Source organism: Schistocerca nitens, chromosome 2, assembly GCF_023898315.1.
Source record: "Schistocerca nitens isolate TAMUIC-IGC-003100 chromosome 2, iqSchNite1.1, whole genome shotgun sequence".
Classification (NCBI taxonomy): domain Eukaryota; kingdom Metazoa; phylum Arthropoda; class Insecta; order Orthoptera; family Acrididae; genus Schistocerca; species Schistocerca nitens.
The window spans coordinates 82,487,440-82,500,630 of record NC_064615.1 but is presented as its reverse complement, the minus strand read 5'-3'; the positions used below and the strand labels follow the sequence as shown (position 1 = coordinate 82,500,630).

At 45.4% G+C, this 13,191-nt stretch overlaps 1 protein-coding gene across 1 annotated transcript in view; it reads right to left on the bottom strand.

Annotated features, from left to right (window-relative positions):
• Window positions 1–1,037: 1,037 nt before the first annotated feature.
• The window catches only part of LOC126234846 (testis-specific gene A8 protein-like), a 146,352-nt gene continuing 134,198 nt past the window's right edge, over window positions 1,038–13,191 (bottom strand). The window contains exon 2 of the mRNA XM_049943587.1: window positions 1,038–1,328. Within this exon, the coding sequence (XP_049799544.1) occupies window positions 1,038–1,328 (291 nt within the window). The remainder of the gene's footprint in view (window positions 1,329–13,191) is intronic.

Here is a 13,191-nt window from a genome sequence, read left to right as displayed (position 1 = left end):
ATGGGCTCTAACGGAGATGAGAGAACTTTCGAGCAGATCCATGAAGATAGTCTGAAAGATTTCACTATCTTTCTTAGTTGATTTACAACACGAAGGCAAAACTAAATGGAACTAGTTGGTTTAATGTTTCTAGAAACATTCGGAATTATCTTCAGAACCACTTCAATTTCTCAGTTTAACGTTTCTACCCACATGAATTATGTACAATTCATTGGATTTTATAAAAATACGAAACACTTTAATTTTTTCCTATTTCAACGTTTTTATCCACATGATTTATTCAATATTAATCGGATTGAAAACATGACTAGACCCTTTTTTAACTTTCGTTATGGTTATGATTCCCTCATTCAGATATTGGTTACGTTCATGAAACACACAATAACATCCCACATTCTTTGGATTGCAGCTTAATAATTAATTACTTCACTTTCCTGTCCACACGATTTAAAAAGTATGACAACCTTTTTTTTTTTATTTCGTTATGGCTCCTTCGCTCAGACATTATGTTCAAAAATACATTGAAACATCGCAAAGTGTTGGGACTACATTTAACAATTCATTCAGCTGGGATGAGCATATCACACAACTCCCGCCACTTCGTTTGTACACATGTATTTACATTTAGCTTTGACGTTATCGGTACAACTGCAAAGAGCGATATACGTATTCATTTAGTCGATTTAGGTTATTTACGTCAGGATGACGTAGCGTTACGTCATTATGACTTAGGGTTCTCCTCATCTAGCGTGAGATGAATGCTACCCTTCAGTGTCTTCTACAGACAATTAACACCTGACTGAAATACAGCCTGCAACCTCTGATCCTGATTCTATCGCGGCAACATGTTTTTATCTTCCATCTTCCGGCTGGGAATAAAATGGGAGATAACACGTTTTAATTAAAAAACACAACGAAGTAAATTCACTGTGACGCACGTAATTGTCATTAGAGTCGATTACTGGTTTAGCGTAGATCAGAAGTTAATTTGCGCGGGCCAGGCGGCGGGCGGACCCGGTCTCCCCGGCCAGCAGCGCTCACGCCCGTCCAGCGCAGTTGGGCTCTGCTGTGTTCGGCTCTGTCCAGTCCAGTCCAGTCCAGTCCAGGCCGGCAGTCCGGCCGGAGTCCTCCTCCCTTGGCAGAGTTGGCGGCGCGAATAATTCCATTGAGGCGGCGCTGTTTGTACAATCAGCGGGCGGGGCGGGGTGGCTGTTTGCGCGCAGTGCGTCCGTCCGCACGACCCGCGCTCTCTGTGCGTGAAAAACAGCGGAGGCGCCGCGTGTGACCGGCGCGCCAGAAACTGGCGCAGCGCAGCCGGCTGGGCTGGCCTGTCCGAGAGAGGCGCGCACTGGACCGGCTGGGAGAGGGGGCTGGAGCCGTGCGCCCCAGAGGTACTGACAGGGCCACGAAGCAGGGCCGGGGGAAACAGAAGAAAGATACCGAGGAAAGCTGAGCAGTGTCGAGCGAAGAAGGTGGAGAACAAGAACAGTTTTGAAACTTCCTGCCAGATTCGTGACCTGGACCAAGATTCGAACTCGGGACCTTTACTTTTACCTAGGCAACTTCTCTACCAGCTGAGCTATCCAGCTCCCACTCGGGTGGAAGTCTCCGGAGGAAAGGAGGCGTTTTATTCGTGAATCGCTACTGGCAAGGGAACCTCCCCATCGCACCCCCCTCAGATTTAGTTATAAGTTGGCCCAGTGGATAGGCCTTGAAAAACTGAACACAGATCAATCGAGGAAACAGGAAGAAGTTGTGTGGAATTATGAAAAAATAAGCAAAATATACAAAATGAATAGTCCATGCGCAAGATAGGCAGCATCAAGGACAGTGTTAGCTTCCTGGCAGATTCGTGTCGTGGACCAATATTCAAATTCGGGACCTTTACATTTTCCTAGGCAACTTCTCTACCAGCTGAGCTATCCAGCTCCCACTCGGGTGGGAGTCTCTGGAGGAAAGGAGGCGTTCTTTTCGTGAATCGCTACTGACAAGGGAACCTCCCCATTGCACCCCCCTCAGATTTAGTTATAACTTGGCACAGTGGATAGGCCATGAACAACTGAACACAGATCAATCGAAAAAACAGGAAGAAGTTGTGTGGAACTATAAAAAAAAAAGCAAAATATACAAACTGAGTAGTTCATGTCCAAGATAGGCAACTTCAAGGATATTGCAAGCTCAGTAGCGTCGTGGTCCCGTCGGTAGAGTGAGCAGCTGCGGAATGAGAGGTCCTTGGTTCAAGTCTTCCCTCAAGTGAAAAGTTTACTTTCTTTATTTTCGCAAAGTTATGATCTGTCGGTTCGTTCATTGGCGTCTCTGTTCACTGTAATAAGTTTAGTGTCTGTGTTTTGCGACCGCACCGCAAAACCGTGCGATTAGTAGACGAAAGGACGTGCCTCTCCAATGGGAGCCGAAAACATTTGATCGCAAGGTCATAGGTCAACCGATTCCTCCACAGGAAAACACGTCTGATATATTCTATACGACACTGGTGACGGCATGTGCGTCACATAACAGGAATACGTTGTCGACCCACCTAACTTGTACACTTGGCCAATAGGTAAAAATATTCTTCTACCTTGCCCGATTTAGGTTTTCTTGTGGATGTGATAATCACTCCCAAAAAAGTGATGAAAACACAAGCGTTTGTCACATAAACCGAAAGTAAAAAGTTAAACTTTTCACCCGATGGAAGGCTTCAACAAAGGACCTCCCCTTCCGCCGCTGCTCACGCTACCCACAGGCCACGGCACTACTGAGCTTGCTTTTTCCTTGTTGTTGCCCATGTTGCACATGGACTACTCAGTTTGTATATTTTGCTTATTTTCTCATAGTTCCACACAACTTCCTCCTGTTTTCTCGATTGATCTGTGTTTAGTTTTTCAAGGCCTATCCACTGTGCCAACTCATAACTAAATCTGAGGGGGGTGCGATGGGGAGGTTCCCTTGTCAGATTTAGTTAGAAGTTGGCACAGTGGATAGGCCTTCAAAAACTGAACACAGATCAATCGAGAAAACAGGAAGAAGTTGTGTGGAACTATGAAAAAAAATAAGCAAAATATAGAAACTGAGTAGTCCATGCGCAAGATAGGCAACATCAAGGACAGTGTTAGCCCAGGAGCAGAACGCAGCATGTCATTCTCAATGGAGAGAAGTCTTCCGAAGTAAGAGTGATTCCAGGTGTGCCGCAGGGGAGTGTCGTAGGACCGTTGCTATTCACAATATACATAAATGACCTTGTGGATGACATCGGTAGTTCACTGAGGCTTTTTCCAGATGGTGCTGTGGCATATCGAGAGGTTGTAACAATGGAAAATTGTACTGGAATGCAGGAGGATCTGCAGCGAATTGACGCATGGTGCAGGAAATGGCAATTGAATCTCAATGTAGACAAATGTAATGTGCTGCGAATACATAGAAAGAAAGATCCCTTATCATTTAGCTACAATATAGCAGGTCAGCAACTGGAAGCAGTTAATTCCATAAATTATCTGGGAGTACGCATTAGGAGTGATTTAAAATGGAATGATCATACAAAGTTGATCGTCGGTAAAGCAGATGCCGGACTGAGATTCATTGGAAGAATCCTAAGGAAATGCAATCCGAAAACAAAGGAAGTAGGTTACAGTACGCTTGTTCGCCCACTGCTTGAATACTGCTCAGCAGTGTGGGATCCGTACCAGATAGGTTTGATGGAAGAGATAGAGAAGATCCAACGGAGAGCAGCGCGCTTCTTTACAGGATCATTTAGTAATCGCGAAAGCGTTACGGAGATGATAGGTAAACTACAGGAGAGACGCTCAGTAGCTCGGTACGGGCTTTTATTGAAGTTTCGAGAACTTACCTTCACCGAGGAGTCAAGCAGTATATTGCTCCCTCCTACGTATATCTTGCGAAGAGACCATGAGGATAAAATCAGAGAGATTAGAGCCCACACAGAGGCATACCGACAATCCTTCTTTCCGCGAACAAAACGAGACTGGAATAGAATGGAGAACCGATAGATGTACTCAAGGTACCCTCCGCCACACACCTTCAGGTGGCTTGCGCAGTATGGATGTAGATGTAGATGTAGATGTAGATGAGCGCCGTGGTCCCGTGGTTAGCGTGAGCAACTGCGGAACGGTAGGTCGTTGGTTCAAGTCTTCCCTAGCGTGAAACGTTTTCCTTCTTTATTTTCCCAAAGTTATGATCTGTCCGTTCGTTGACTGACGTCTCTTTTCACTGTAATAAGTTTAGTGTCTGTGTTTTGCGACCGCACCGCGACGGTCTACACACGGAAATATTTCAAAACGTTAAAAACATGTGTTTTGACAGAGCACAGGCAAAACTGTGCGACTGTGAAACTGTTGCATTCATTTGTTGCAGTTTATGAGACAAACTCTTATGTTTTCATCACTTTTTTGGGAGTGATTATCACATCCACAAGAAAACCTAAATCGGGCAAGGTAGAAGAATATTTTTACCCATTCGTCAAGTGTACAAGTTCGGAGGGTCGACAACATATTCGTGTCATGTGACGCACATGCCGTCACCAGTGTCGTATAGAATATATCAGACGTGTTTTCCTGTGGAGGAATCGGTTGACCTATGACCTTGCGACCAAATTTTTTCGGTTCCCATTGGAGAGGCACGTTCTTTCGTCTACCAATCGCACGGTTTTGCGGTGCGGTCGCAAAACACAGTCACTAAACTTATTACAGTGAACAGTGACGTCAATGAACGAACGGACAGATCATAACTTTGCGAAAATAAAGAAATTAAAATATTCACTCGGGATAAGACTTGAACCAATGACCTTGCGTTCCGCAGCTGCTCACGCTAACCACGGGACCACGGCGCTCCTGAAATTAAATTCTCCTTGATGTTGCTTACCTTGCCAATGGACTACTCAGTTTGTATATTTTGCTTATTTTTTTCATAGTGCCATACAAATTCTTCCTGTTTTTTCGATTGATCTGTGTTCAGTTTTTCAAGGCCTATCCACTGTGCCAACTTATAACTAAATCTGAAGGGGGTGCGATGGGTAGGTTCCCTTGTGAGGAAATTTAGAGAACCAGCATTGAGGCTGACTGCAGTACAATTTTACTGCCGGCAAGTTATATTTCACGGAAGGACCAGAAAGACAAGATAAGAGATATTAGGGCTCGTACAGAGGCATATAGGCAGTAATTTTTCCCTCGTTCTGTTTGGGAGTGGAACAGGGAGAGAAGACGCTAGTTGTGGTACGAGGTACCCACCGCCACGCACCGTATGGTGGATTGCGGAGTATGTATGTAGATGTAGATGTAGATCCATAGGCGACTCAGGACCACTCCTCGAGCTTCACTTGCTACATTTTTAATCTGCCAGGAAGTTTCATATCAGCGCTCACTCCGCTACGAAGTGAAAATTTTTATTCTAATAACATTCTTGTTCGGTTACTTCCTGTAGGTGTGACATGCTGGTATAGCATCAGACTACTGATCTGAGAATCGGGGGAACGTTCCCTGATCAGCTGTAGGACTGTTGTGGCACTTAACCACTTCTTTACATCTGAAGCTATTTGTCCACATGAAAAATGCGAGGTCACATGTTGGTTCTCCCTATAACTGGGACATGGTCATAGAACCCAGTACGTTGTCCTCGAGGGTGAGTGTTCATCGGAGGTGAGGATATCATCTGGAGTGCCCCAGGGAAGTGTGGTAGTCCCGCAGTTGTTTTCTATCTACATAAATGATCTTTTGGATAGGGTGGATAGCAATGTGCGGCTGTTTGCTGATGATGTTGTGGTGTATGGGAAGGTGGCGTCGTTGAGCGACTGCAGGAGGATACAAGATGACTTGGACAGGATTTGTGATTGGTGTAAAGAATGGCAGCTAATTCTAAATATAGAAAAATGTAAATTAATGCAGATGAATAGGAAAAAGAATCCCGTAATGTTTGAATACTCCATTAGTAGTGTAGCGCTTGACACAGTCACGTCGGTTAAATATTAGGGAGTAACGTTGCAGAGCGATATGAAGTGGGACAAGCATGTAATGGCAGTTGTGGGGAAGGCGGATAGTCGTCTTCGGTTCATTGGTAGAATTTTGGGAAGATGTGGTTCATCTGTAAAGGAGACCGCTTATAAAACACTAATACGACCTATTCTTGAGTACTGATCGAGCGTTTGGGATCCCTACCAGGTCGGATTGAGGGAGGACATAGAAGCAATTCAGAGGCAGGCTGCTAGATTTGTTACTGGTAGGTTTGATCATCACATGAATGTTACGGAAATGCTTCAGGAACTCGGGTGGGAGTCTCTGGAGGAAAGGAGGCGTTCTTTTCGTGAATCGCTACTGAGCAAATTTAGAGAACCAGCGTTTGAGGCTGACTGCACTACAGTTTTACTGCCGCCAACTTATATTTCGCGGAAAGACCACAAAGATAAGATAAGAGAGATTAGGGCTCGTACAGAGGCATATAGGCAGTAGTTTTTCCCTCGTTCTGTTTGGGAATGGAACAGGGAGAGAAGATGCTAGTTGTGGTACGAGGTACCCTCCGCCACACACCGTATCGTGGATTGCGGAGTATGTATGTAGATGTAGATATGCCCTTATATGACCACGCCTCTGACTATGTTGCCTGTGGTATCAACGTTCGACACCATACCTGTTAGGAGTTGCAGTTATCGACCGCGGTCCGTATTAGTATCGTTGGATCCGCGAGTCGCGACCAGCACCGCTCCGCGGCTTGTATCAAGTTTCTACGAAGCTCTCGTCCACTCTTGCTCGGGATGTCAAGTAGTAAAGTAGCACAGCCTTCAGCTGATAGGAAGCAACCTCTAACAAGGCGCTTAGTAACGTATGGCCTAAGCAATGCCTCAATAGCTGTTTATAATTATATTTATGCAGCCAAGAAGAATCCTGTACAACCAGTTAAGTACAATATACATTATTTTTTACCATCGAATTCTAATTATTTTAGTCGTTGCTGATCCAGGCCATGCATCAAGCACCTTACCGACGTTACTGACAAACCTGCTGTGATTTATATGTTTCTATTTAGCATTGGCCACCAGTCAACATTGCCGACGACTCGTTCGTCGTCATCATAATACTACCCACTCACTACCTACATTCCCCCCCCCCTCCTTCGCCCCCTCCCCCCCCCCCCCCCAAGTCAGTTTAAATTCCCCGCTATCAACTCCTTCCAGTTTCGCGCACTAAACTAATTCGGGACGAACATTAATCACGACTTGGAACACTTCCGTACCCGACATTGGCCACAGTACGCATGCCTCCACATGGATAGCTCTAGAACTTGCGAGGAGCCGGGGCTAGCAGTGCATTTATCACTAAATTCTACTAGAATCCACATATGTAAATCATGCTCTAAGCCCCCCCCCCCCCCCTATTCTAACTCCGACTTTTGCTGTTGCACAAGGATAAAAAATACGCGAACTGACTCTAATCAACCCTGCCAGTGGAGTAGAAGAGAGTTTGCACCTGCAATAATTTAATTTGATAAATAAGTTAAATAAACAAAGGTTTCATTAGCATAGTGAGGAATGATAGGGTTGCTCTATCGATTAACAGAATGAAAGTTCTGTCCAAAATAACAATATGATTTATTAAGACTAAACACAGAATAGTAAAAGAAACACAGTAAATATTTATAATACATCAAATTGGCTCACATTGGAGATTCATACAAACACTGTAAAGGTGAAGTTGTCCCTAAACTAGATCGTGAGGTTTAAGACGAAGTGGTACGTTGAGCCAATTCCTTGCCACTCAAATCTCAAGAGAGACACACAGCTAACCCAACAGTAATTGCTGCTACTCAAGACAGAACAAAGTTAGAAAAAGACGAACAGGCGCGCTCTGCTGAGCTCTGATTATCACCTAGGAAAATCCCTGTCTGCCGGTGCTGTGGACATACATTACCAACTGTCTTCTTGACTGCCAGGACACGATCTGACGTACCGGAGCCGTTGGCTGGTTGCTTCGACGTCCTCGACCGAAAGGCGACTGCCGACTACATAGAGCACCCGTACAGGCCGAACTCACAACATTCCCGCCCCCACGACAGTGGCCGTGGTTACGTTCCAATCAGCAACTCGAAAACCGGCGGAAATTCCACTCCATTGCCGGAGCACTACCATTCCACCAATGGAGATTCTTGGCGCCAATTTCTGTGCTGATTTTGCTACGTCACGGAGCTATGCCCTGAGCAAGCCAATCACAGTTACTATTTTGCAGAAAGCGCGGGAATTTTCCCGCCACAGCTGCCTGGGTACATAAGTCATTCCCACGCCTCGCTGGTAGCCCGCCCGAAAGTGTTTTCGCTAAGCTTCTGCGAAGCAACGGAACCTCCAGCCCAGCCGCCACTTCCGGCTCCCGCGGGCGCGTCTCCTGACAATGTCGGTGTCCGGAAAGCATTCACTCGACCCCCCACACCTGTCGGCCTACCCTTTCAAAGTCAGAAGAGCCCGCCTGTCACTGGACCACCCGGGTGGCGAGAGACACTGCATGGGAAGTCCGCGTGTGAAGGAATATCAACCCTCCACCGCATGCAACTAGAGAGGAGAATCGTAAGATAGAAATATGAGAGGGGGCTCATGCCACCCCTCAAACTGTGGCAGTGTATGATGCGCCTTCTTCAGTCCATCTAGCGACATACACCAAATGTTTGCACTGCAGCCTGAATCGTCTACCCACACGGCGACGACAGTAGCCATCAGGGGGATATTTATTATGACACGTTGACTTTCCGGCTCTTATTGATCCTCACGGACTCCCAAAGTGTCTTGCAGAAACTACAACATCCGGCGTTTGATAAACAAACTAACAGATACGACTCGGTTGTTTTGGAGATAAAAACAGACTAGCGGACGTGGGCATAGGCGTCGCCTTACTCTGGATAAAGGGGAAGCAAGGTATTCTCCATTATGAAACTGTTGACCGGCTCGCTAAGGGGAGAACTACTGAAGGACAGTTCTGCCCAGCACCGATCCCTTGTAGGATTTCGACTCGACCGCCAAGAGAGCTGCTTAACACGACTGGAATTGTGAATGGCACGTGTCCCACCATACAATCGAATTTCTCGTCTGGATCATGGTTCGCCTCGGTGAAGCTTGGTAAACATGTGACCTCCTCATCTCGATGAAGCTGGGACACGGGTATTATCTTGCTGTCTTACACCGTTTGAAAATCATCACTTCTGGACTCTGCGATCAGGATGCACCGGCGGTGGCGGATCTGAACAACGTCATAATAGGGATTTTCCAAATACTCGCCAGCACAGGCGGTCCTCTACAAAAAAATTGTTTGCTAGGGGCTCCCTTTTCCCTATAAGCGTAACTGCTTTCCTTCACCGGTTCGATGTACGAGGGTTCGAACTACAATTTTTTTTTTTTTTTTGGTCATCAGTCTACTGACTGGTTTGATGCGGCCCGCCACGAATTCATTTCCTGTGCTAATCTCTTCATCTCAGAGTAGCACTTGCAACCTACGTCCTCAATTATTTGCTTGACGAATTCCAATCTCTGTCTTCCTCTACAGTTTTTGCCCTCTACAGCTCCCTCTAGTACCATGGAAGTCATTCCCTCATGTCTTAGCAGATGTCCTATCATCCTGTCCCTTCTCCTTATCAGTGTTTTCCACATATTCCTTTCCTCTCCGATTCTGCGTAGAACCTCCTCGTTCCTTACCTTATCAGTCCACCTAATTTTCAGCATTCGTCTATAGCACCACATCTCAAATGCTTCGATTCTCTTCTGTTCCGGTTTTCCCACAGTCCATGTTTCACTACCATACAATGCTGTACTCCAGACGTACATCCTCAGAAATTTCTTCCTCAAATTAAGGCCGGTATTTGATATTAGTAGACTTCTCTTGGCCAGAAATGCCTTTTTTGCCATAGCGAGTCTGCTTTGGATGTCCTCCTTGCTCCGTCCGTCATTGGTTATTTTACTGCCTAGGTAGCAGAATTCCTTAACTTCATTGACTTCGTGACCATCAATCCTGATGTTAAGTTTCTCGCTGTTCTCATTTCTACTATTTCTCATTACCTTCGTCTTTCTCCGATTTACTCTCAAACCATACTGTGTACTCATTAGACTGTTCATTCCGTTCAGCAGATCATTTAATTCTTCTTCACTTTCACTCAGGATAGCAATGTCATCAGCGAATCGTATCATTGATATCCTTTCACCTTGTATTTTAGTTCCACTCCTGAACCTTTCTTTTATTTCCATGATTGCTTCCTCGATGTACAGATTGAAGAGTAGGGGCGAAAGGTTACAGCCTTGTCTTACACCCTTCTTAATACGAGCACTTCGTTCTTGATCGTCCACTCTTATTATTCCCTCTTGGTTGTTGTACATATTGTGTATGACCCGTCTCTCCCTATAGCTTACCCCTACTTTTTTCAGAATCTCGAACAGTTTGCACCATTTTATATTGTCGAACGCTTTTTCCAGGTCGACAAATCCTATGAAAGTGTCTTGATTTTTCTTTAGCCTTGCTTCTATTATTAGCCGTAACGTCAGAATTGCCTCTCTCGTCCCTTTACTTTTCCTAAAGCCAAACTGATCGTCACCTAGCGCATTCTCAATTTTCGTTTCCATTCTTCTGAATATTATTCTTGTAAGCAGCTTCGATGCATGAGCTGTTATGCTGATTGTGCGATAATTCTCGCACTTGTCAGCTCTTGCCGTCTACGCAATTGTGTGGATGATGCTTTTCCGAAAGTCAGATGGTATGTTGCCAGACTCATATATTCTACACACCAACGTGAATAGTCGTTTTGTTGCCACTTCCCCCAACAATTTTAGAAATTCTGATGGAATGTTATCTATCCCTTCTGCCGTATTTGACCGTAAGTCCTCCCAAGCTCTTTTAAATTCCGATTCTAATACTGGATCCCCTATCTCTTCTAAATCGACTCCTGTTTCTTCTTCTATCACATCAGACAAATCTTCACCCTCATAGAGGCTTTCAATGTATTCTTTCCACCTATCTGCTCTCTCCTCTGCATTTAACAGTGGAATTCCCGTTGCGCTCTTAATGTTACCACCGTTGCTTTTAATGTCACCAAAGGTTGTTTTGACTTTCCTGTATGCTGAGTCTGTCCTTCCAACAATCATATCTTTTTCGATGCCTTCACATTTTTCCTGCAGCCATTTCGTCTTAGCTTCCCTGCACTTCCTATTTATTTCATTCCTCAGCGACTTGTATTTCTGTATCCCTGCTTTTCCCGTAACATGTTTGTACTTCCTCCTTTCATCAATCAACTGAAGTATTTCTTCTGTTACCTATGGTTTCTTCGCAGCTATCTTCTTTGTACCTAAGTTTACCTTCCCAACTTCTGTGATGGCCCTTTTTAGAGATGTCCATTCCTCTTCAACTGTACTGCCTACTGCGCTATTCCTTATTGCTGTATCTATAACGTTAGAGAACTTCAAACGTATCTCGTCATTCCTTAGTACTTCCGTATCCCACTTCTTTGCGTATTGATTCTTCCTGACTAATGTCTTGAACTTCAGCCTACTCTTCATCACTACTATATTGTGATCTGAGTCTATATCTGCTCCTGGGTACGCCTTACAATCCAGTATCTGATTTCGGAATCTCTGTCTGACCATGATGTAATCTAACTGAAATCTTCCCGTACCTCCCGGCCTTTTCCAAGTATACCTCCTCCTCTTGTGATTCTTGAACAGGGTATTCGCTATTACTAGCTGAAACTTGTTACAGAACTCAATTAGTCTTTCTCCTCTTTCATTCCTCGTCCCAAGCCCATATTCTCCTGTAACCTTTTCTTCTATTCCTTCCCCTACAACTGCATTCCAGTCGCCCATGACTATTAGATTTTCGTCCCCCTCTGCATACTGCATTGCAACGGCCGTGCCGCAGTGGATACACCGGTTTCCGTGAGATCACCGAAGTTAAGCGCTGTCGGGCGTGGTCGGCACTTGGATGGGTGACCATCCAGCCGCCATGCGCTGTTGCCGTTTTTCGGGGTGCACTCAGCCTCGTGATGCCAATTTAGGAGCTACTCGACCGAATAGTAGCGGCTCTGGTCAAAGAAAACCATCACAACGACCGGGAGAGCGGTGTGCTGACCACACGCCCCTCCTATCCGCATCCTCACCTGAGGATGATACGGCGGTCTGGTGGGCCACTTGTGGCCTGAAGACGGGGTGCTTTTTTTTTACATACTGCATTACCCTTTCAATATCCTCATACACTTTCTCTATCTGTTCATCTTCAGCTTGCGACGTCGGCATGTATACCTGAACTATCGTTGTCGGTGTTGGTCTGCTGTCGATTCTGATTAGAACAACCCGGTCACTGAACTGTTCACAGTAACACACCCTCTGCCCTACCTTCCTATTCATAACGAATCCTACACCTGTTATACCATTTTCTGCTGCTGTTGATATTACCCGATACTCATCTGACCAGAAATCCTTGTCTTCCTTCCACTTCACTTCACTGACCCCTACTATATCTAGATTGAGCCTTTGCATTTCCCTTTTCAGATTTTCTAGTTTCCCTGCCACGTTCAAGCTTCTGACATTCCACGCCCCGACTCGTAGAACGTTATCCTTTCGTTGATTATTCAGTCTTTTTCTCATGGTAACCTCCCCCTTGGCAGTCCCCTCCCGGAGATCCGAATGGGGGACTATTCCGGAATCTTTTGCCAATGGAGAGATCATCATGACACTTCTTCAATTACAGTCCACATGTCCTGTGGATACACGTTACGTGTCTTTAATGCAGTGGTTTCCATTGCCTTCTGCATCCTCATGTCGTTGATCATTGCTGATTCTTCCGCCTTTAGGGGCAATTTCCCACCCCTAGGACAAGAGAGTGCCCTGAACGTCTATCCGCTCCTCCGCCCTCTTTGACAAGGCCGTTGGCAGAATAAGGCTGACTTCTTATGCCGGAAGTCTTCGGCTGCCAATGCTGATCATTTATCAAAATGTAGGCCGTGGCGGGAGTCGAACCCGCGATCGAAGACGTTTTGATTATGAATCAAAGACGCTACCCCTAGACCACGGGTCTTCCTTCGAACTTTAATCGTGGCAACTATTTATTTACAAGTCGTACAAAATAGATACATCTTTCAAAGTTTTTACTGACCTTCAAGAGGTCCTAAGTCAGGGGAACGCAGTACGTGATATAGCACCTAGCAGCCCCACCAGTCAAATAAATCAGT